Here is a 21,405-nt window from a genome sequence, read left to right on the forward strand (position 1 = left end):
CCATTAAAATGATAGACCGTTCATTTCTTTGTACGTGGCCAAACTTACAAAATCGGCAAGGGATCAAATAATCATTTTGTGCACTGCACATACAAAGATTCCATTGACTTTGAGACAAAGTGGACTGAATTCTGGGTTTTCCTACAAAAATATGTCATCCCCGCGCTACTCCATTACCCAATAATCTACTATAATTGACCAGGTAAATACTTAAGCCCATGATACACCAACCAAGCATGTTTGATGGGTGTGCCATGGGCTAAACACAGACAAACAAGGATTGAAGATGTGGAATCTGACCAAACATCTCCAAACAAGGACAGACAGCCATGGCACACCAAACAAACATCTGTGTTTGTTGTAGAATGTTTCATTGGTGTGCCATGGGCTTTAGATGATGATGAGGAGGAGGAGTGTTTAAGCAAGCGTTAGTGAAGAAGGGAGCTGATCAGGTGGTCAGTGGGTTCATCTGAAACTTTATTTATACACTCCTGACTGTCCTGTGGAGCCTGCATCTCTGTGTGTGAGATGGTGGTGGTGATGGGACCCCCGGTAGTTTTTGGGGGGCATGGCCTGGTCGTTTTGGGGGGCATGGCCTGGTTCCCCCCCCGGCAGCGCCTCCTACAGGCCCAGCTCCAGCTCCTCCAGCTCCTTCAGCAGCTGCTCCTCCTTCTGCACCTTATCCAGCTGAGGAGGAAAGGAGAAAACCATCAGGATATAAAACGCCTGTATGGTGAAACTAGATGTATGCCTCCGCCAACCAAGTGAGCGGTCCAGTGATCCATGTCTGTACAAGACTCTTACAAGCCATGCAGCCTTATGGCACTTGAGGCAATGTTTGGGAGTACCTCAGCAACACGGGATAATCGTTTTCAGCGTGGAAAACGGTCCTATCCCTGCTCCAAGACCACCCACACCCCCCCCCCCCCACGACTCCCCCTACCCACCCCCCGAACCCCGACTCTCTATGACCTTACTACACCTAGCCCCGCCCCCTTACTGATCACACTCCCTCCCACCACCCACATCCCCCTAGCCACGCCTCCAACCCTCTATTGGCTTATTTCCACCGCTGGTATCAGCGTGGCCCCGCCCAGCTCGTCTCGCTTTTTTGTCTCATTCCACCGATCAAAAACGTGGACAGCCCGGGTTGAGTCGGGGTTGAGTCGTGCTAGTTTTGGTCCCTGCTTTGTTGAGGTTCCAGCGCTGTGGACCCGGTACCATATGGTGACGTGAAAACACTGCAGACGACTGATTGTTCAGGCAGAATCGTGTTTACTGTAGGCATCTACTGTCAATGCTGGATACCAGTTTAGTGGGGCTTACCTTCTCTTCTGTTAATGTTATTTCCACCAGTCTTTTGTGTTGCTGCCTTCGGCTCTGGTGAAATAAAATCGATCTCCTTGCTCAGCTTTAACATGACGGTGGTTTTCAATTGTTTTGAGAGAGAAAAAAGTCAGCTCCTCGGGAAGCCCTTTGTAGTCGGCTCCGCTAGGCCGCAGGCGGGGGTTTAGCGAAGCCGCGGTCTTGCCTGGTGAGTTGCCGCCGGGGTAGAGGCTTCCCTTCTCCTAGCCGATTGTCACATTTGCCCATGTACACTGTAGGTCATTTAGAGGCACCAGTATTTCATAACCAGTTTAAAAGTTCCGTGTATGGATTTAATTTTAACGTTATACGTTATAGCCTACTTCGGCTATGGGCGGAGGGCAGATATGCAGTCGCTATGACGACCAGGTGTGGGCGGAGGCGAGTAAACTTGCTATGGAAACAGAGTCTATATCAAGTAGAGACAAGTAAGAACAGGTCGAGTAGAGCTGTACTGTGCTGTTATATGTGGTGGAAATGAGCCATTAGACCTTCCTATCTGTAGCTCCGGTCCCTTTTTCCTAGCTCCTTTTCCCTCACCACGCCCTTTTCCACCACCCACATCCCCTACCCACCCCTCAAATCCCTCAAATCTGGGTTAAGTCAGAGCTGGCGGGAACGCGCTCATACTGGACATTTGTTGCTAAACATGCAGGCCGTCTGAGTAACGTCTGGAAATGTTCAGGAATTCACTGCCTGTTTAGAAATGGCTTCTGTGTATTATTCAAGCTTTCTAGGAAGTACAGTCCATTTGCTAGTTTGTGTTCGTCCAAAAACATCCACCTAAAAGAAATGACACTGCAGGTGTGTGTGTGTGTGTGTGTGTGTGTGTGTGTGTTGGACACCTGGTTCTTCTGCAGTGTTTTCCCGGCAGCCTGCTGCTCCTTCAGCTCCTCGATGGCTTTCAGTTTCTGAACACACACACACACACACACACACACACACACACACACACACACACACACACACACACACACACACACACACAACAAAATCACTTTCCATCCAGAGTTTACTAGACCACCAAACAATAAAATATGGGTTTGTTCGCCCTCTGTTGGTATGGAGGTTGAAATACATTATACATCAATTTAAAGCCCCCCTCAGTGTATTTTGTCATTTTTAAGATATTTCATGTCTTGTTGGGTTTTGCCCTGCAGGTCTACTGATTAGCCACAGTGTGTACCAGTGTATTTTGATCGCCAAAATACACTGTGTTCGCCAGTGTATTTTGTTTACAAATAACCTTATTTTGGGCTCAAAGTCCTAAAAATGTATTAAGATGATTCTGCTGAACACAAATTACTACTCCCATAAACGTTTGTTAACCACAGACCTTATTTCATGCATTTAACCGAAATGGCCATTGTAAAGTCCCATAGCCTTTCCCCCTAAGAACCAACATGGCGTCTTAGCGCTGCCGATGGCTAGTGTTTTTGGGCGGAGCGCTCTGGGCGTCTTAAGCAGCGAGGAGAGGAGCACTGCTCATCAATGTCAATTCTTTTCCAACAGCAACAAATAATCACATAGGTCAGATCACATGACTGTGGTCTGGACCCTGATTGGCCGGCCTTGCTCACCTTCTTTAAGTTCTTCAGCTTTTTGTCGGTCTCCGGGTCGCCGCAGGTCGGCGCTGATTCGCTGTTGTTGACGGGGGCGGGGTCAGACGGAGGCTCAGGCTTGGCCTCCTACAGAGCAGACATTAGAGATCAACTAACAACGCTGCTGCAGTGAGACAGAGAGACTAGAGAGAGAGAGACATACAGAGAGAGAGAGAGTGACATACAGAGAGAGCGACATACAGAGAGAGACCAGAGAGAGAGAGACTACAGAGAGAGCGACATAGAGAGAGAGACTAGACAGAGAGACTAGAGAGAGAGACTAGAGAGAGAGAGACTAGAGAGAGAGAGAGACTAGAGAGAGAGCGACATACAGAGAGACCAGAGAGAGAGCGACATACAGAGAGAGAGAGAGAGAGGCACACAGAGAGCGACCAGAGAGAGAGAGAGACTAGAGAGAGAGAGACTAGAGAGCGACATACAGAGAGACCAGAGAGAGAGCGACATACAGAGAGAGAGAGAGAGAGAGAGAGGCACACAGAGAGAGACCAGAGAGAGAGAGAGACTAGAGAGAGAGCGACATACAGAGAGAGAGAGAGAGAGGCACACAGAGAGAGACCAGAGAGAGAGAGAGAGAGAGAGAGAGAGAGCGACAGACTGAAGCTTGACCTGTTTGGCTGCTTTCTTGGCTTCTCGTTTCTTCTGGTTCTTCAAAGCCGCTTTAGAGAGCAGCTTCTCTCCACACGCTCCAGGACGCATGTTCTGAGGAAGCTCCTCCTCATGCTGACAGAGAGAGAGAGACAGAGAGAGAGAGCCAGAGAGAGAGAGACAGAGGAAGAGAGACAGAGAGAGAGAGACAGAGAGAGACAGAGAGACAGAGGAAGAGAGAGACAGAGAGAGAGAGACAGAGAGAGAGAGACAGACAGACAGAGGAAGAGAGAGACAGACAGAGAGAGAGAGACAGAGGAAGAGAGAGACAGAGAGAGACAGACAGAGAGAGAGGAAGAGAGAGACAGAGAGAGAGACAGAGATCACTGAGTGTCCAGCAGGAGTCTGAAGCGAATACACACACGATACTTTGAACTGTGCTTAAATGAAAAGGAGAATTACGTTACAACCTGGACCTTCTGTTCAGCTTGGTTTATGTTGTGCTGCTCACCCAGAACAGACCTTTGTGGAAATGAAGCAGCATAGAGCTAGAAGCAGCGCAACAGCAGGGAACAGAGGCTGTAGGGGGATGCTGCAACCGTGCATGTACGTCCTACAAAAAGCTGATTTTCTGCCACGCTCAACATAAAGCAAGCTGAAAATAAGGTTGTAAAAAAAAACAGAATTCTCATTTAAATTCTTCTTCATTTAATTTGACGGCGGTTGGTCGACAATTGATGTATGATTGTGCACCAGTGATTTGATTTAAATGACATGACTCGTCTCTCCAGACATAACATTGATTTTCGGGTTTTGAGAAATTTGGAACCGGGTCCTTCGTCTTCATCCCCATCTCTAGATATGGACCTATCACAGAGAGAGAGCTATATAGATATAGATATAGAGATGTTTTACGATATGCGCCGATAAGAAAACTTTTTTTTTACAGAATGAACATATAGGGAGCCAAAGTGGAACGTCACTTCCTGCTTCAGCACTGTACCAGAGATTTTCATCCGCCATTTATTTTCCCATAGACATTTCGTAAAATGCTTATAAAACTAGTTTTACTTGATCAAACCAAACGGTTCAGATATATTTAGAAACGGGAGAGACCACATAACATTTCACTCGGACCAAAACGTAAAAAAATCGCAGATTTAAAGAAAATATTTTTCCGGTGGTCTTTTTTCAAGTTTTGGTCGGACTGAAAAGTTCTATGATCTCTCCCGATTGTAAATATAGATGAAGCGTTTGGTTTGACCAAGTAAAACTATTTTTATAAGCATTTTACTAAATGTCTATGGGAAAATAAATGGCGGGTGAAAATCTCTGGTAGGCTACAGTGCTGAAGCAGGAAGTAGGCGGTCACTTTGCCTCTCTGCCCATGCAGAAAACAATGCTTGGGGTGATTTAGAAATGGTGTCATCACGTAGTTTGTCCAGCAGAGTGTGCTCTGACTCCACTGTTTACCCTCTCAGCACTGACTGCAGCACAGAGCTGAGACGTCCCAGCTGAGAGAGTGGCGTGGAGTCTTCATGGTAAGCTGCTGACATAACTTCAGCCCTGTCACCTGGCAAACCACCATGTCACGCATGCTTCAGAACAAAGCATGAATCTCAGCCAGACAGAGTAGAGAGTACCTGGTTTAGTAGAGACCAGTGGTGCAATGTAACCAAGTACATTTACTCAAGTACTGTACTTGTCTTTAGTACAATTTAGAAGTACTTTACTTGAGTATGTCAATGGATTTTACTGCTACTTTGTAGGCTACTTCCACTCCACTACATGTCAGAGGGAAATACTGTACTTTAGTAACTACAGTTGTGAAATCAAGGCTCTGTCTGTCTGCCTGTCTGTCTGGCCCAATTCCAATCCACCCCCTAAAGTAGGGTTGTCAAAAGTATCGATCGTATCGATAAAAGTCAATACTAAAAATTTGAAACGGATACGATACTCATTTGCAACAGGTATCGATAGTATCGATAAGTATGAATACAACAAATTTGAAACGGATACAATACTCATTTGCAACTGTATCAATATCAGCAGTGCTTTCTCTTAATGAGAAATCAAACATTCCACTGATTTCTCCCTCCCTGTCATTGGTGAGTATCTTTTGCTTCAACAAGTTCAAAGTATTCTGATAGGCTGATGACTAGAGCAGGTGTGATCTGCTGTGTTGTGATAGGCTGATGACTAGAGCAGGTGTGATCTTCTGTGTTGTGATAGGCTGATGACTAGAGCAGGTGTGATCTGCTGTGTTGTGATAGGCTGATGACTAGAGCAGGTGTGATCTGCTGTGTTCTGATAGGCTGATGACTAGAGCAGGTGTGATCTGCTGTGTTGTGATAGGCTGATGACTAGAGCAGGTGTAATCTGCTGTGTTGTGATAGGCTGATGACTAGAGCAGGTGTGATCTGCTGTGTTGTGATAGGCTGATGACTAGAGCAGGTGTGATCTGCTGTGTTGTGATAGGCTGATGACTAGAGCAGGTGTAATCTGCTGTGTAAGGTCAAAGTTTTTAATGAGTTTTATCAGGTCTAGATTATGGAGAAGCGTGCATCCGTCCGTCCATCTGTCTTTGTTTATTTTTTATGCCTCTTGATGTGTTGTTGTCATCCCGCCGCATGGTATCGAAAATGGTATCAAGTATCGATATTTTCCCGGGTATCGGTATCGAAGTACAAATTCTAGTATCGTGACATCCCTACCCTAAAGACTCAACCCTGTACCCTCACTCCCTCTAATGGCCGCCATCTGAAAGTGGTTGAGTCATCAAGTGTGGAAGGGATCCACATTGGATAAATAGAAGGATTGGGACAGTAGAGCTGTTTGCACTTGACAAGATGATGTTGACTCTGGCAGGTTTGGGGCTCGCTATATATTGTTTATTGTCAAGTCTGTTGATGAGTCTGTTCTCATCCAGGCTCTGGCTCTACAGAGTGGACAACAGGTCATTTAAAAATAATAAATATAGCCTACTGCAAAATCTGCAATTGATAACTGTGTAATTATAATTCAATTAAGCTTAATAATGACATGTCACCCAACATTATGCACTATGTCAATACTGTACAATACACATTCGGTAAAACTATTTCTCATTCATCAAAAAAGTTGTGGATTGCAATTGTAATAGAAATGATCGATGATTATAGTAGGATTGTGTAATATAACTACTTGCATTCCTGATATAATATTTTTGTCTAATCTGAAATCCCTATAGACCTTATTCGCTAACCCTGGACGCACCATATTGTTGACATACCGTCCTGCGCGCACACAGCGCTGCAGCTGACAACTAGTAACGGCCTTATTGTCGTTTCTGTTCCATTACAAAATAGCGATAGTGATGACAGCAATAAAAACCCACAGTTGTTGTTTGTATGCTGCCGTTAATGCCTGTAATAATAAACAAAAGAACGAGGTGAACAGACTTTGCTGTGAGGAGCTGTCAGAAAGTTTCACCTCTCTCAACTAACTATCCACACATCTCCTGTGCTGCTGACGTATCCTCCGTCTCGCTCCCTTCACGTCTGTGGACGGTAGAGATAGAAACAAACCACGAGGACTTTATTGCTGTCATTACTACAGCCATGCCTAACGCAGGTCACCATCCGAACACAATTGTAACGATACAGGTAACGCTAACGGCGGCTAGCTTCCTATAAACGCTGCTCCACATAGGCTGTCACTTAAAAGCTGCAGCGCTATGTCGACAATATGGCGGCGGTGGGCGTGCCCGTATGTGAGTGACGTCAATCGAATAAGGTCTATTAATGTGATGTTTCATTGTCAATTTAGGCATTCCAGCGCACCCCGCTGGTGTGTTGTTTTTTTTAAATTCCCCGGTAACCCCGTTTTATACGTCACAACGCTATGCATTGTGGGCAATTCCCTTTCTGTAAGTGGCCACAGCTGCTCCCTTACGGTAAGGTATGGCTCACTCCGAGCCCTCGTTCACTTTGTGATTTCACTGTGGGACATCCCTAAACCCTCACTCCCTTCACGTGAACGCGCCTCTAAGGGGGCGAGTCAGTAAGGGGGCGGATTGGAATTGGGCCTCTGTCTGTCTGTCTGTCTGTCTGTCTGTCTGTCTCTCTGTCTGTCTGTCTGTCTGTCTGTCTGCCTGTCTGCCTGCCTGTCTGTCTGTCTGCCTGCCTGTCTGTCTGTCTGTCTGTCTGTCTGCCTGTCTGCCTGCCTGTCTGTCTGTCTGTCTGTCTGTCTGTCTGTCTGTCTGTCTGTCTGTCTGCCTGCCTGCCTGTCTGTCTGTCTGTCTCTCTGTCTGTCTGTCTGCCTGCCTGTCTGTCTGTCTGTCTGTCTGCCTGCCTGTCTGTCTGTCTGTCTGTCTGCCTGTCTGTCTCTCTGTCTGTCTGTCTGTCTGTCTGTCTGTCTCTCACCAGTTTGGAGCTTGCGGTGGCCGGCAGGTGTCTGAGCGCGGGGGGTCTGTACGCCTGTGTGGGCGTGACCTGTGTGGTGCCCAGCTCGCTGCTGGGCAGGGCCTGGTACTTGACGGCTCTCTCTGGGAAGCGTCCGGGGGGGAGGGGCTGCCAGCGGACCTCCCACAGCTCGGTGCCCTCTGCGTTGGCCTCGCGGTGCAGCACTGCCCCGGTGTAGTGCCAGATCTTGTAGCCGTTGCTGACGCGCAGCCGCGGGGAACACGTCGCCGTGACCACGTGCTCGCCGTCCGGGCACCAGGCGAAGTGGGTGGAGTCCGGAGCCTGAGGCGTGGACACCTGATTGGACAGAAGGGGTGTGGGGTTTGTGATAGGGAGGTTCACGGTGCTGTGGACATTTTCCCACCACTTTAATAAACACATGACAACACTGTCTCTGTCCCTCCCTCCTCACCTGTTTGTATTTTTTCACGTCCCACACCTCCATCTTGCCCTGCAGGTTCCCAAATCCAGCCAACACCAGGATGTGTCCCTGAGGACTGCAGAGGACAGACAGGCAGTCAGTCAGGCAGTCAGGCAGGCAAGCAGGCAGGCAGACAGACAGGCAGACAGACAGACAGGCAGGCAGACAGACTTTCAGACAGTCAGACAGACAGACAGACAGACAGTCAGACAGACAGACCTGTAGTAGACAGACAGACAGACAGACCTGTAGTAGACAGACAGACAGACAGACAGACAGACAGACAGACAGACAGACCTGTAGTAGACAGACAGACAGACAGACAGACAGACCTGTAGTAGACAGACAGACAGACAGACAGACCTGTAGTAGACAGACAGACAGACAGACAGACCTGTAGTAGACAGACAGACAGACAGACAGACAGACAGACAGACCTGTAGTAGACAGACAGACAGACCTGTAGTAGACAGGCAGACAGACAGACAGACAGACCTGTAGTAGACAGACAGACAGACCTGTAGTAGACAGACAGACAGACAGACAGACAGACAGACAGACAGACAGACAGACAGACAGACAGACAGACCTGTAGTAGACAGACAGGCAGACAGACAGACAGACAGACAGACAGACCTGTAGTAGACAGACAGACAGACAGACAGACAGACCTGTAGTAGACAGACAGACCTGTAGTAGACAGGCAGACAGACAGACAGACAGACCTGTAGTAGACAGACAGACAGACCTGTAGTAGACAGACAGACAGACAGACAGACAGACAGACAGACCTGTAGTAGACAGACAGGCAGACAGACAGACAGACAGACAGACAGACAGACAGACCTGTAGTAGACAGACAGGCAGACAGACAGACAGACAGACCTGTAGTAGACAGACAGACAGACAGACAGTCAGGCAGACAGACTTTCAGACAGACAGACAGACCTGTAGTAGACAGACAGACAGACAGACAGACCTGTAGTAGACAGACAGACAGACAGACAGACCTGTAGTAGACAGACAGACAGACAGACAGACCTGTAGTAGACAGACAGACAGACAGACAGACCTGTAGTAGACAGACAGACAGACCTGTAGTAGACAGACAGACAGACAGACAGACCTGTAGTAGACAGACAGACAGACAGACAGACAGACCTGTAGTAGACAGACAGACAGACAGACAGACCTGTAGTAGACAGCGTTTCTGGGCCCGGTCCCGAAGTCGAACACGGGGTCACACTTCAGGTTGAAGACAGTGGCCTTGGCCGGCATGAAGCCGTACACGGCGCAGAACTCGGTGGCGTTGGGGCTCCACGCCACGTCGTAGATCGGCCCGTTCTTCGCTGTTTCAAAAACACAAAGTGACCAATGGGAAAGAGAGACAGCTCTGTTAGCCCCACCCCCTCGCTGTGAGACAGATGACTGAGCCTCCATCTCACCCTACAGAGGCCCATCAAGGACAAATATTCATCATGTTTATTTACGCCGTTTTGTTGAGTTCATTTTCTGTTTTCTCAAGATCATTATTTCTCATTCTCTGCAGAGAACACATTTCGAGATATATGATTCCACTGGAAGACGATCATATGGAATTATCGCCCAGCCCTACAAACAACATGAATTGTAAGTCAGGTAACAGTAAGAGTCCTCACGCAGTTGCACCACGGCGCTCTCTCCGTTCACAGCCAGGTAGTGCAGCGTCTGCTCGCCGTAGTACGACGCTCCCGTCTTGTCCACCTCCGTGCTGGCCGTCACCAGCAACGCCGAAGCTGCACAGCATCCCGTCGCCGTGGAAACGACGACACATCAACATCCCGTCACCATGGAAACAATGAAGACACAGCAGAACACTTGTCTGTCAGCACGCGTTTCTTCTGAGGCCGCCCACCTTCTGAGGCGACACGTTTCTATTCACGGGTTTTCTTTCATTTTATGATTGTTTTATGGTATATTCCTACGCCTCTTATAATGTTTCCATGTCTCTATTTTTCCCACGAGTGTAAGCAACTGCAGCATGACTTAAACGCCTCCCACCCTGGCCACAAACTCTTTGAGACGCTCCCCCACAGCAAGAGACTGAGGTCTGCCAAGACCAGAACCACCCGCCACAAGACCAGCTTCTTCCCAACCGCCATCAGCCTCACCAACAAGGCCCGGGAACCCCTTCCGCCAAGGACCTCACCAACAACCCCCCCCCCCACACACACACACACACACACACACACACAAACTCACTACCTCCTCCTAAACTCAACTGAACCCCCCCCCCCCCCCCATACAACTGTAACTCATATCTAATTTAATGCCTGTTTAACTGGGACTGTAAATTCATGTAAATTCCCTGCACATTTAATGCCTATTTAACTTAGCCTGTAAATGTAATGTGCATTCAATGTAAACTCTTATCTAACTCTGACTGTAAATTCATGTACCGTAAATTCCGGACTATAAGACGCACCGGTGTATAAGCCGCAGCACCAAAATTGACTATTTTTTTCTTCTATAAGCCGCACCGGACTATAAGCCGCGGGTGTTTTGATGTTTAATTACCATATGAAAGGGTTCGTGCACAGAGAGGAATGTCGGGAAAGAGATCGCTGTTTGGGGAAGCTCCCATTTATTAACATTTCAACAAAACAAAAGTCAGGTCACTAATCCCCAGACAAAATCACACAACAATAGGCTACCGTATATGTGCAGCAAACCTGTAACCAGAGAAGTCAAGTCACTAATCCTCGTCTTCCTCTTCTTCCTGCGTACTGAAACCACCAAAGTCCTCATCTTCAGTGTCGGAAACGAACAGGTTCAGGGTGGCTTCGTCAACCACTCTCCTCTCTCCTTCATTGTCACTCAAAACCAACGAACTCCTCTTCATCACTGTCGGCATCGAACAGCCTCTGAAGCCTCTGACGGCCCTCAGCGCCAGCTGTGGCGGCGTCATCCTTTTCATCCCGCAGCAGTCCAGCGTTTTGGAACCCGTTGGTGATTGTGGATGTTTTCACACTCCTATAATATTCCGTGATCTTCCTTTGTGTGAATTCGCCGAAGTTTGTGATTTTCTCCTGGTAGTCGGGAGGGAGTTGTTCAGTAGTTCTCCCCCGGACGGACAGTCCCTTTCGTCTCATGAATCGGTAGCACCAAGATGGCCCACCTCTGAAATGTTCAATTTTCATCTCGGCGGCGATTGTTTTGGCCTTCAGTCGGATCTGCACCGTGGAAACGCCTCGGCCGTCTCCTCTCTGGGTCAACACCCAGTCCTCAAGGGAATCTTCAAGTTCCGGCCATCTGCTTTTGTGGCCTCTGAAGGACTTTTTTGTCTTATTACACTGAGACAGTTCCTGCTGCTGCTGCTTCCAACGTCTCACCATTGACTCATCGATGCCCAGGCTACGCGCTGCTGCTCTGTTTGTTTCTTTTAGTGCGAGTTCGACTGCTTTCAGCTTGAAAGCTGCGTCGTGTGACTTTCTGCGTACCTTCCCCATGGTAAGTGAGAGAGAGACTGCTCGTCTTGTTGTGATTCCGGGCTGATGAACTTTGCTTACCGTAATTACCATATGTAAGGGTTCACGCACAGAGGGGATTGTTGGCTGTTTGAGGAAGCTCCCATTTACCGTATTACCGTAACATTTCAACAAAACAACATAACACAACACCTTTGTTTATTTCGACAGTGCACACAGTGTCCGCGGTGTGGTGAAAAGAGGGCAACAGAGGAAATTAAAACAGAAGTGGATTTATAGGTAGAAAGAGTGCTAAAAAATAGAGATTTTATTTGTATTTGAAATTTTTTTTCTGAAAAAATCCATAGATAAGACGCACCGTTATATAAGCCGCAGGGGCCAAAAAACGGGAAAAAAGCCGCGGCTTATAGTCCGGAATTTACGGTAAATCCACTGCCTATTTAACGCCTATTTAACTCAGTCTGTAAATCTCATGTAAATTCAACGTAAATTCATATTTATCATCCACAGAACACTTCACCACTCATGTACATATTGTATATATTTACTTGATTTGATTTGATTGCACTTGCAACTTTGTGATTGTCTTTAGTTATCTTCCTACTTCTTATCCCTGTATATTGATGTAACCGCTACGCTGCATACAGACACTAAGACAAATTCCTCGTATGTAACTTGCATACTGTGGCAATAAAAGTGATTCTGATTCTGATTCTGGTTTCCTGGGTGGGGTCAATAAAGTTATTGTGATTCTGATTCTAGTCATGGAACGTGTTTGTTGTGGGGGCCATCTTGAGGACGGAATGCAGCACACAACTTTATAGAGAGGCAAAGTGAAACGTCACTTCCTGCTTTTCTCCCTGTACCAACGCTGAAAAAATATGAATGGGTGAACGGAGAATAAGGTTACTTTTTTGATCCCGTTTGAATTGTGCCACGGGGTGCCAACGTTAATTTTGTCAATTTAAAACATAACTTTGCATGTAAAGAAAGTTGCAGTTTGTCGCCAAACTGTTGCACTATAAGTTATAAATCAGAAAGACCACATCCACTGTCGCCTAAGTGACGTCACTTTCTCTACCGGCAAAGCTGAAGACCGGCGACCGGCGCTGAAGATGCCACGAGCTTCCACGAGGTATGTAGTTTTTATATGAAACTTACCCCTATGTTTCAGTTTGACGAGTCGACAAACTGCGACTTTCTTTACATGCAAAGTTAAGTTTTAAATTGACACAATTAACGTTGGCACCGCGTGGCACAATTCAAACGGGATCAAAAAAGTAACATTATTCTCTGTTCACTGCTATTCATATTTTTTCCAGTGCTGGTACAGGGAGAAAGCAGGAAGTGACGTTTCCCTTTGGCTCTCTATAGCAGGGGTTCCCAACCTTTTTTGTGCCAAGGACCGGTAGTTAGATGGAAAAAAAAGTCACGGACCGGTTGTCAATTTTAATAAAAAAAATTAATAAATAAATAAACATAGGCGATATTATTATAGGCTGTGTGGTAATTGAAACATAGTTTCAAGTTGACGTTTATTTATGTTTGTAAAAAAAGAAATTGTTAAAATATATATATATATATATTTATTTATTTTTTGACCGGGCTCGCGGCCCGCTACCAAATGCGTTGCGGCCCGGCACCGGTCCGCGGCCCGGCGGTTGGGGACCACCACCACTGTACCTGTTTAAGTCTACGGGAAGACCGTTCGAACCCATGCCCTCTTTCAACTCTAAACTACTCTCTCATACTTTGTACTACAAACTCCATTCAAACTTGTCACCACTTTATTTGACTCTTAAAGCAAATTTATACTGACTGCGGAGTGTCCGGTGTCCGCGGTGTTCACGGCAAGACCGTTCTCTCCGCAGAGGCACATCCTTTTATGGTAAATACGGTAGCAGTGCAGTGTCTGCAGAGAGCGGAGAATCCCCCTCCAGGCTCCCGTTGTGTTTTTAGCAGGAATGCAAATGTCACATCAGTTCTTCCGTGTGTGATCCTGATTTATATCGGCGAATAATCAATCCTAGTGCTAGTAGGCTATTTTCAGTTTGTTTTTAGCAAGTAAGTTTGTTGTCTTCTTGTTTTTGTGCTTTGCATTAAATTTTTTCGATCTCAAATCGTTTTTTATTGACGTAGTAAATTGTAGGCTATTCACTCTAAAATGGGCTCCCTCATGACTGTGAGAAAAGGATCATGTTGCTCCCTCACTCATGTGGCGATGCTCAAACCCGTTCATTTTGCACTGATTTCGCCGGTCACTTGGTCAGTTTGTGGAGGCTTCTTCCCTATACAAACCATAGCAAACATTAGCCAATCATAGCCTCGGAATTGACTGCACGAGCTCGCGGCGTGCTCTGCGGAGTTACATTTTTTGAGAGGAGCGCGGAGCTCCGTGCAGTCCCTCCGCAGAGCTTGTGCGGAGCGCCGTGCTCGCCGCACAGAGCCTCCGCTCCGCGAAAACCGGACACTCCGCAGTTAGTATAAATTAAGCTTTATTCAGCTTTTTTGATACCTTTTGTACTTTTTGAGAAATTGCAGTTGAAGTTTTATAGTTTTTTCAACCTTTATAATGAGATCCTAAGGAGCCAGCCTTGAATGTGTGATGTCATAATTCACTCTATCAGACTTTACAGTAGGGCTGTGAATCTTCACTGGCCTCACGATTCGATTCGATTCCACGATGCATCTCGACACAGCTCAAAGCATTGCAGCTCCAAGTATCAAATCCTCAATGTTCTATATTATTACTGCACATGGCTGTTGGCTGGTGATTGTTTAGAAACAAGGATCCCTCGTGTCTAGAAGGGTAAAACCGGCAAATATCCTGCGCTGGCTAGCTGGACATGGTCCAGACTTCATGTTAAGAAGTGGCTTATGTGTGTCACCTTTTTTGTTCCACAGCATGTTGACTCTGTCTGCCTTGAAGAAGCTCTTGTTGGCGAGCGCGGCACCCGGTCCGCCAAACTGTGGGTACTGGTAGAGCCGGACGAAGGACGGTGCGCCTTTACTGCCCGGCACATAGACCGCTACCTGCAGGGAGGGACGGGAGATCAAGATCATTAAATAGCCTTCTGTCACTATATCTGGTGTGAACAGAGCAGGTGTTTTTGTCAGGTGGTCAGCTCCTACCTTACTGGGCTGACCTCCGGGTGACAGGACGAAGTCAGACACCTTCTGCATGTGGAGCTTGTTGGCGATGGTGTCTGAAAAAAAACAGTTGTTGGAATGTTGTTAACTAGCTTTCACGGTACGGGCATCACGGTACAATACATGGAGCTCCACGACGAATACGCCGAATCCAGAAGGTGGCAGTAAAGCACCTAAACGAACGCTGTTTGAACGCCATTAAACGCCACAGAAGAAGACACGCAAAAACAACACGAGAAAGCCGTCCATTTTGTCAGTAGTGATGGGAATTACGGCTCTTTGAAGGGAGCCGGATCTTATGGCTCCGTTCCATTCTGAGAGCCGTTCAAAATAGCGGCTCCTCGTTCCTTTTTTTTTTTAATGGGGCGCGCACTACTGTTTCTCTGAGAAATCACTAATATAATAATATGGTATTATTGGGATCAGATTTGATTAGACCCACCACTATTTCATTTAGCATCAGTGGACTGCAGCAGCATTAAATTACTCATACAGTATTTCCAGACCTAATGTCAATAAACTGCATTGTAAACATTACACAAGGTGACACCATATCATCTGCTTATTTAGTCAGTGAATTTACTGACTAAGCTGAAAGTTGGCTGTCCTTGATGCAATTCATGCAACACTTCGCTACTCAGAAAGTCAGCAGATGCACTCCGGTTTTGATATTAAGCTGAGTCCGCCCACCCAGGCCAGCTACAGCATGCGCCTAACGAGTGCACCCGACCTATCCTCCCTGCCCCATGCTGCCTGCTCAGCGGACTAGCAGAGGGAGGGAGGGAGGTCTAACCTGTGTGTGTGCTGGGGAGCGGCAGGCAGTGAAATGTGGGCACAACATTTAAACGAACGGCTCTCAAGTAGGACTGGGTTCCCTTCGTTCATAGCAAAGAGCCGTTCAATAGATTCGGGTCGTTCGCGAACGTCACAACACTATTTGTCAGTCACTTTAACTAACGCTATGGCCAGAGGCGAGGCATGCAAGATACCAGAGCTTGAAGAGCCGCCACCTTCTTTTAAATCAGCGGTGTGGGAGAGTTTCGGGTTCCCAGTCGACTACAACAGCGATGGAGTGCGAAAGATTGATCGAACAAAGACGGTGTGTCGGCGTTGTTCGGCAGTTGTTGGGTACGTCGGTGGAAACACCTCCAACATGCTAACGCATCTCAGGCGACACCACCCAGATGCACCGCTCACTGGAGACACGGTAAAGAAAACGGGACAACTGCTTCTCCCCGCTGCTTTTAACCATCCTCTGAATGCCAACACAGACCGACACAAGAAGGTTACAGAGGCGATTGGCGTCTACATTTCCATGGATATGTGCCCATATGCAGTGGTACAGCAAGCCGGCTTCAGGCATTTATTAAACGTACTCGAGCCTCGTTACAAGGTCCCATGCCGTGCACACATGAGCGAAACCGTGGTCCCACCACGTCTGTACAAGCGCACACGAGCAGTGATTGAGCACGGCCTGTCCACTGCACCCGCCGTTGCAACTGATGGATGGACGTCCCGTGCTACTGAAAGCTACCTCGCGGTCACCGCACACGACATCGACAGTGAGTGGGAAATGAAGAATCCTGTTCTTCTAACGAGACCTGTGTATGAACAGCACACTATCGCCCACCTAGCTGAGAAGCTACAAGAGGCAGTAGCAGAGTGGAAACTCGTACTAGTGAACTAGTACTACTGCCTGTTCAAAAGGAATGCCCAAGATGAATTTTTTTTTTTTTTTTTTTGCTTTTTCCACCGCTGTACCGTGCCGTATTCGTACCGAACCGTGACCCCAAAACCGAGGTACGTACCGAACCGTGACTTTTGTGTACCGTGACACCCCTAGTTTTTAGCTAGCTGTGTGTTGTTTATGTTGTTAAGTAGCCTAGCTGTGTGTTGTTTATGTTGGTGGAACATGGAAGCTGGTTTCTTACTGAAGTCGTTGTTCTCAAAGAAGTGAAGCTCATTGTTGACGCTCCTCACAGCGATTTTCTCATCTTCAGACCAGCTGGGACACCTGCACACATTCAGACAGGAACGTGTGATGTCACACAGGCACGGCTTCAGTGTTTTGCTATAGGACACTTTGACGGGAGGCAACAATGTAGGAAAGGAACCAGTGTTCTGTGGTGCAGTGTGTTTTGCAGTGAGCCGTGTCATGACGCAGCGTGTTGTGGCATGTTTTGCCGTGGCGTGTTGCGTGTTGTGGCATGTTTTGCAGTGCCGTGTTGCAGCGGTCTCACCAGGCCTCGGCCTTCTTCTGGTAGAAGGCTTTGAGCAGGCGGCCGCTCTGCAGCTCCCACAGCTGCAGGTTAGCTTCACCCTGAGGATTATCCTGACTCTCTGACACACACACACACACACACACACACACACACACGCACACACACACACACACACACACACACACACACACACACACACACGCACACGCAAATCAACCAAGAGGGAACACAACTACTAGTAATGATGATAGTTAAGTACTATAAAGACACCACTGTAGTGAGTTACATAACTACATTTAGCAATGCAAGTGCTGATAAAAACAAAGGGTGGCTTTACGGATTATCAACCCACTTTGTATGATAATAATGTGGTTAATATAAGCAGATGGGCAGTGTGTTTACCTTCACTATATGTTTTCCACACAGAGAGCTCCCATTTCCTCCTCTGACAAAACGCGCCGCGTTTTACGTCACAACGGAACTGCGGACGCTCTGCTCGAGACGCGGAATCTGCTCTGAGGGCTGTCAGCTTCCAGGGTGGCTGTTATTGTTTATTTCGATTTGTTAAGCATGCGCACATCAAGAGCCTTAACGAGCCTTAATGACTTGCAGCTGGCAGGGCAGAGTTTCTGCAAGCCGGGACAAACGGAGTTGGATTTCTCCGTGGAAAACATATCGCGAAGGTAAACACACTGCCCATCTGCTTATATTAACGACATTATAAAAAAAGTGGGTTGATAATCGGTAAAGCCATCCTTTAACCCATTGATACCTGATGCAGCATTTGTGTGTGTATCCCTTTAAGACGTCTTAAAGGGATACACACACAAATGCTGCATCAGGTATCAATGGGTTAATGGAATCGTCCATCGACACTTCCATCATCCCAACCCTATGGTGAACAGGTGAAGTGGTGAACAGGTGAAGTGGTGAACAGGTGAAGTGGTGAACAGGTGAAGTGGTGAACAGGTGAAGTGTTGAACAGGTGAAGTGGTGAACAGGTGAAGTGGTGAACAGGTGAAGTGGTGAACAGGTGAAGTGTTGAACAGGTGAAGTGGTGAACAGGTGAAGTGGTGAACAGGTGAAGTGGTGAACAGGTGAAGTGGTGAACAGGTGAAGGTCTTACTGCTGTAGGGCTGCCAGGTCGCCAGCACTGTGTTGAGAGGAGAGAACTCCAGCTGCACTGTCTTAGGGAGGTCCAACGTCTGGAGTAGGGAGCCATCTGACGTGTTCACTACACTGACTCTGACAGACAGACAGACAGACAGACAGACAGACAGACAGACAGACAGACATACAGACATACAGGCAGACAGACAGATTGAGCTTGGATTTCTTACTATGTCACTTTCAACAACCTCCTCCTCTTTTGGATGCGAGTCATTAATTTGTTCTGCCAACTTTGGTCCCACATTTACAAAAAAATCATTAAGCCCATTTACCACATCCTTCATATCATTTAAAGTTCTACCCTTATCAATAAAATATTCAGGATAATTTATGTTAGTTGAACGGTTTTTAACAATACTATTTAATATATTCCATATACCTTTTATATTGTTTTTGTTATTCTCTAATATTTTGGTATAATATTCCTTCTTACATATCCACATAATATTAGTTAGTTTATTTTTGTATTTCTTAGATTTATGTTCTGCCGTATGAGCTCATTTTTTGAAACTGTTACTAACAAAGTTAATAAACACAATAGGAAAAGTGTTTATATTTGTGTCAATATTCAACGTGATACATTTCATGGTGACAGGATGACAGGTGTGAGTGTACTACTCACTTGTGTCCGTTGCACCAGCCGAACAGTGACCCGTCTGCACTGAAGGTCACACACCTGCTCTGCCGAGGGTCTCTAACACACACACACACACACACACACTTTAACACAACCTGACTGTGACTGTTACACAAGTTCCCAGGTTAAACATAACCGTCATTGCATCAATTATTGCGATGGCAAAATCACACTTTCCTGGAGCGACTGATAGGTGATAAAGTGCAGGTGTCGTGACCTCTGACCTGGTGAAGGACGGGTCTTCTTCACAGCCGGGCGGCCCTCGGAGCAGCAGCGTGCCTTCTGATCCACGCACTGTAGGTACACACGCACACGCACGCACGCACGCACGCACGCACACACACACACACACACACACACACACACACACACACACACACACACACACACACACACACACACACACACACACACACACACACACACGTCACTGTAGCAACCTTCTTCAGAAACAGCTGAAATGTTGTGATACAAGCAGCTGACGATTATCAGACCAAAGCATTGATTATTACTGAAAACCATGAGCCCCACAAGCTGCTTTCTGTCTTACTTTCACAATTTCATTAAAAAAACATTATATGGACTTATACAAAGGTTTCCCCTCAAAACCATCACTTCTGGCCTATATAATAGTGGCAGTGTGTTTATGTAGAGAGACGCTGCCCCCTGCTTCTATTTTCTAGGAATTGGCATTTCTAGCAAAAACACTATTTGAAATTCGCTCGGCCAAAGTCGACTTTTCGTAGAAATTCGTAAAAAAAAAAAAAAAGTCAGATGTACACCGTCTGCCGTGATTGTAAGTATAGTTGGATCACTTGGTTTGACCAAGTAATACAATTTTATAAACATTTTTCGCAAGGTCTATGGAAAAATGAATGGCGGATGAAATACCATGGAGGGAGAGGGGGTGACTTTGGCACTCTACTGACAGGCAGCCAGACTGTTAGCCACATTAGCATTTTTACGTAGCTTCCCGAACAGAGCCGAGATGGCCCATGGAACACTAACAGTAGACAGAATATCAGCTTTTCTTCATGCAGTAACGAGCCTTGAAACAGTTTCCTTGTGGCGTTTCCTTGAGTGTTGCTGTAATATATAGACAGTTTAACACCATTTCTATGTTTCTACAAATCAGATTTGTGGCAGTGCGGACGGACACTCTCCAAAATCAGATTTGGGAAACCAATCAAGATAATGACTTGAGAAACAAATGGGATTTGCCTGCAGTCGGAACGGGGCCTTATACTCCCACCACTTATATAGCCTCAGCCAGCAAGGATTTATTACATGAGGGAGGGAAGAGGAAGGGATCTTGGAGGTGGGAGTATAAGTAGGGAGTCAGGGGCAGAATGTAGGGAAACAGTGGATGGATAAATCTGGAAGGAGGCGGTAATGCAACATAAAGGATGCCAACTGCCAAGAAACACCACAGAAGAAGGATTTATTACAGCACTGATGACATCACAATTGCTCAAGTGACATCACTATATAATTGGGTTACTAATTGTTAATTGGCTAACTATAATCCAATTCATAAGTATCACAGTTACAGAATGTATGACTATTTTGGTCATGGCTTTCATATACTTTCTGTAATAAAACATCAAAAAGCAAAACATTTATCAGATAGGGACCTGGGAGAAAATCTTATCAGATGGGGGGTCTGTGGTTTAATGTCTGTCAGTTTAGGGTCCTCCTTGATGTGAAAACGTTTGAGAACCACTGCCTTCGACTCAGACAGCGTGGCTCTTGTATGGGTGGAATGGAAGAACATAAACCAATCTCCATTCAAAAACTGGCTGAACTATACACCAAATTAAATCTGACTTCAGAAACTTTTCTGAAATCTTAGTCTTTTTGTTCCACCAACACAACATTAACGTTAGAGAGACGGGCCGGAGTGAGCGAGTCTTTTAGTGAAATCAAAAGATGCGACGTGAATCAGATTCACGCCGAATTCAGCAGGAGATCCTGAGGATTCAACAGAGACCATCTGGCGTGTCTCTCTGGAGGTTTTCGCAGGTGTCGCTGACCAAAACAAAACAAACTGCATGCTTTTCAATTGAGTTCGGCGCAAGCGGGTTTCTCCATACGAGAGAGGAGACATGTGGGTACTGTAACACACAGACACACACAGCTGCTAGCCGAAATGTCGGTACTATAAACACAACAGACACCACAGACAGGCGTCAGTCTGTCAGGTTTACCATCCCACTCATTCACGCTCACCTGCGAGCAGCGGAGCGGCGGGCGCCATGTTGTTTAGATGATACCGGAAAAGGAAGTTTTGCGGCGCAGAAATGTGTACACGTAGCCGGAGGGGG

At 46.6% G+C, this 21,405-nt stretch overlaps 1 protein-coding gene across 1 annotated transcript; it reads right to left on the minus strand.

The window, feature by feature from the left end:
* Positions 1 to 462: 462 nt before the first annotated feature.
* On the minus strand, positions 463 to 21,349 carry eif2a (eukaryotic translation initiation factor 2A). The gene is made up of 16 exons (XM_083636455.1): positions 21,311 to 21,349; positions 19,306 to 19,375; positions 19,067 to 19,138; positions 18,401 to 18,519; positions 17,293 to 17,392; positions 16,984 to 17,066; positions 15,035 to 15,108; positions 14,791 to 14,935; positions 10,094 to 10,210; positions 9,628 to 9,784; positions 8,427 to 8,511; positions 7,976 to 8,311; positions 3,594 to 3,707; positions 2,946 to 3,053; positions 2,211 to 2,276; positions 463 to 687 (listed from the first exon to the last, which is right to left on the minus strand). Exons 1-16 carry the CDS (start codon positions 21,336 to 21,338, stop codon positions 622 to 624), a joined length of 1,740 nt encoding a protein of 579 aa, XP_083492581.1. The 5' UTR covers positions 21,339 to 21,349; the 3' UTR covers positions 463 to 621.
* Between the last annotated feature and the right edge of the window lie 56 nt (positions 21,350 to 21,405).

This window comes from Poromitra crassiceps (assembly GCF_964638095.1).
Source record: "Poromitra crassiceps genome assembly, chromosome: 5".
Lineage (NCBI taxonomy): Eukaryota > Metazoa > Chordata > Actinopteri > Beryciformes > Melamphaidae > Poromitra > Poromitra crassiceps.

Bases quoted from the DNA above. Each gene is read 5' to 3' on its own strand.
- eif2a (XM_083636455.1), bottom strand. From the start codon at position 21,338: ATGGCGCCCGCCGCTCCGCTGCTCGCAG. The intron at 8,312-8,426 runs GTGAGGAGGGAG...CTGTCCAATCAG, and splicing joins ACGTGAAAAAATACAAACAG to GTGTCCACGCCTCAGGCTCC. The intron at 3,054-3,593 runs GTCAAGCTTCAG...TCTGCTCTGTAG, and splicing joins CCAAGAAAGCAGCCAAACAG to GAGGCCAAGCCTGAGCCTCC.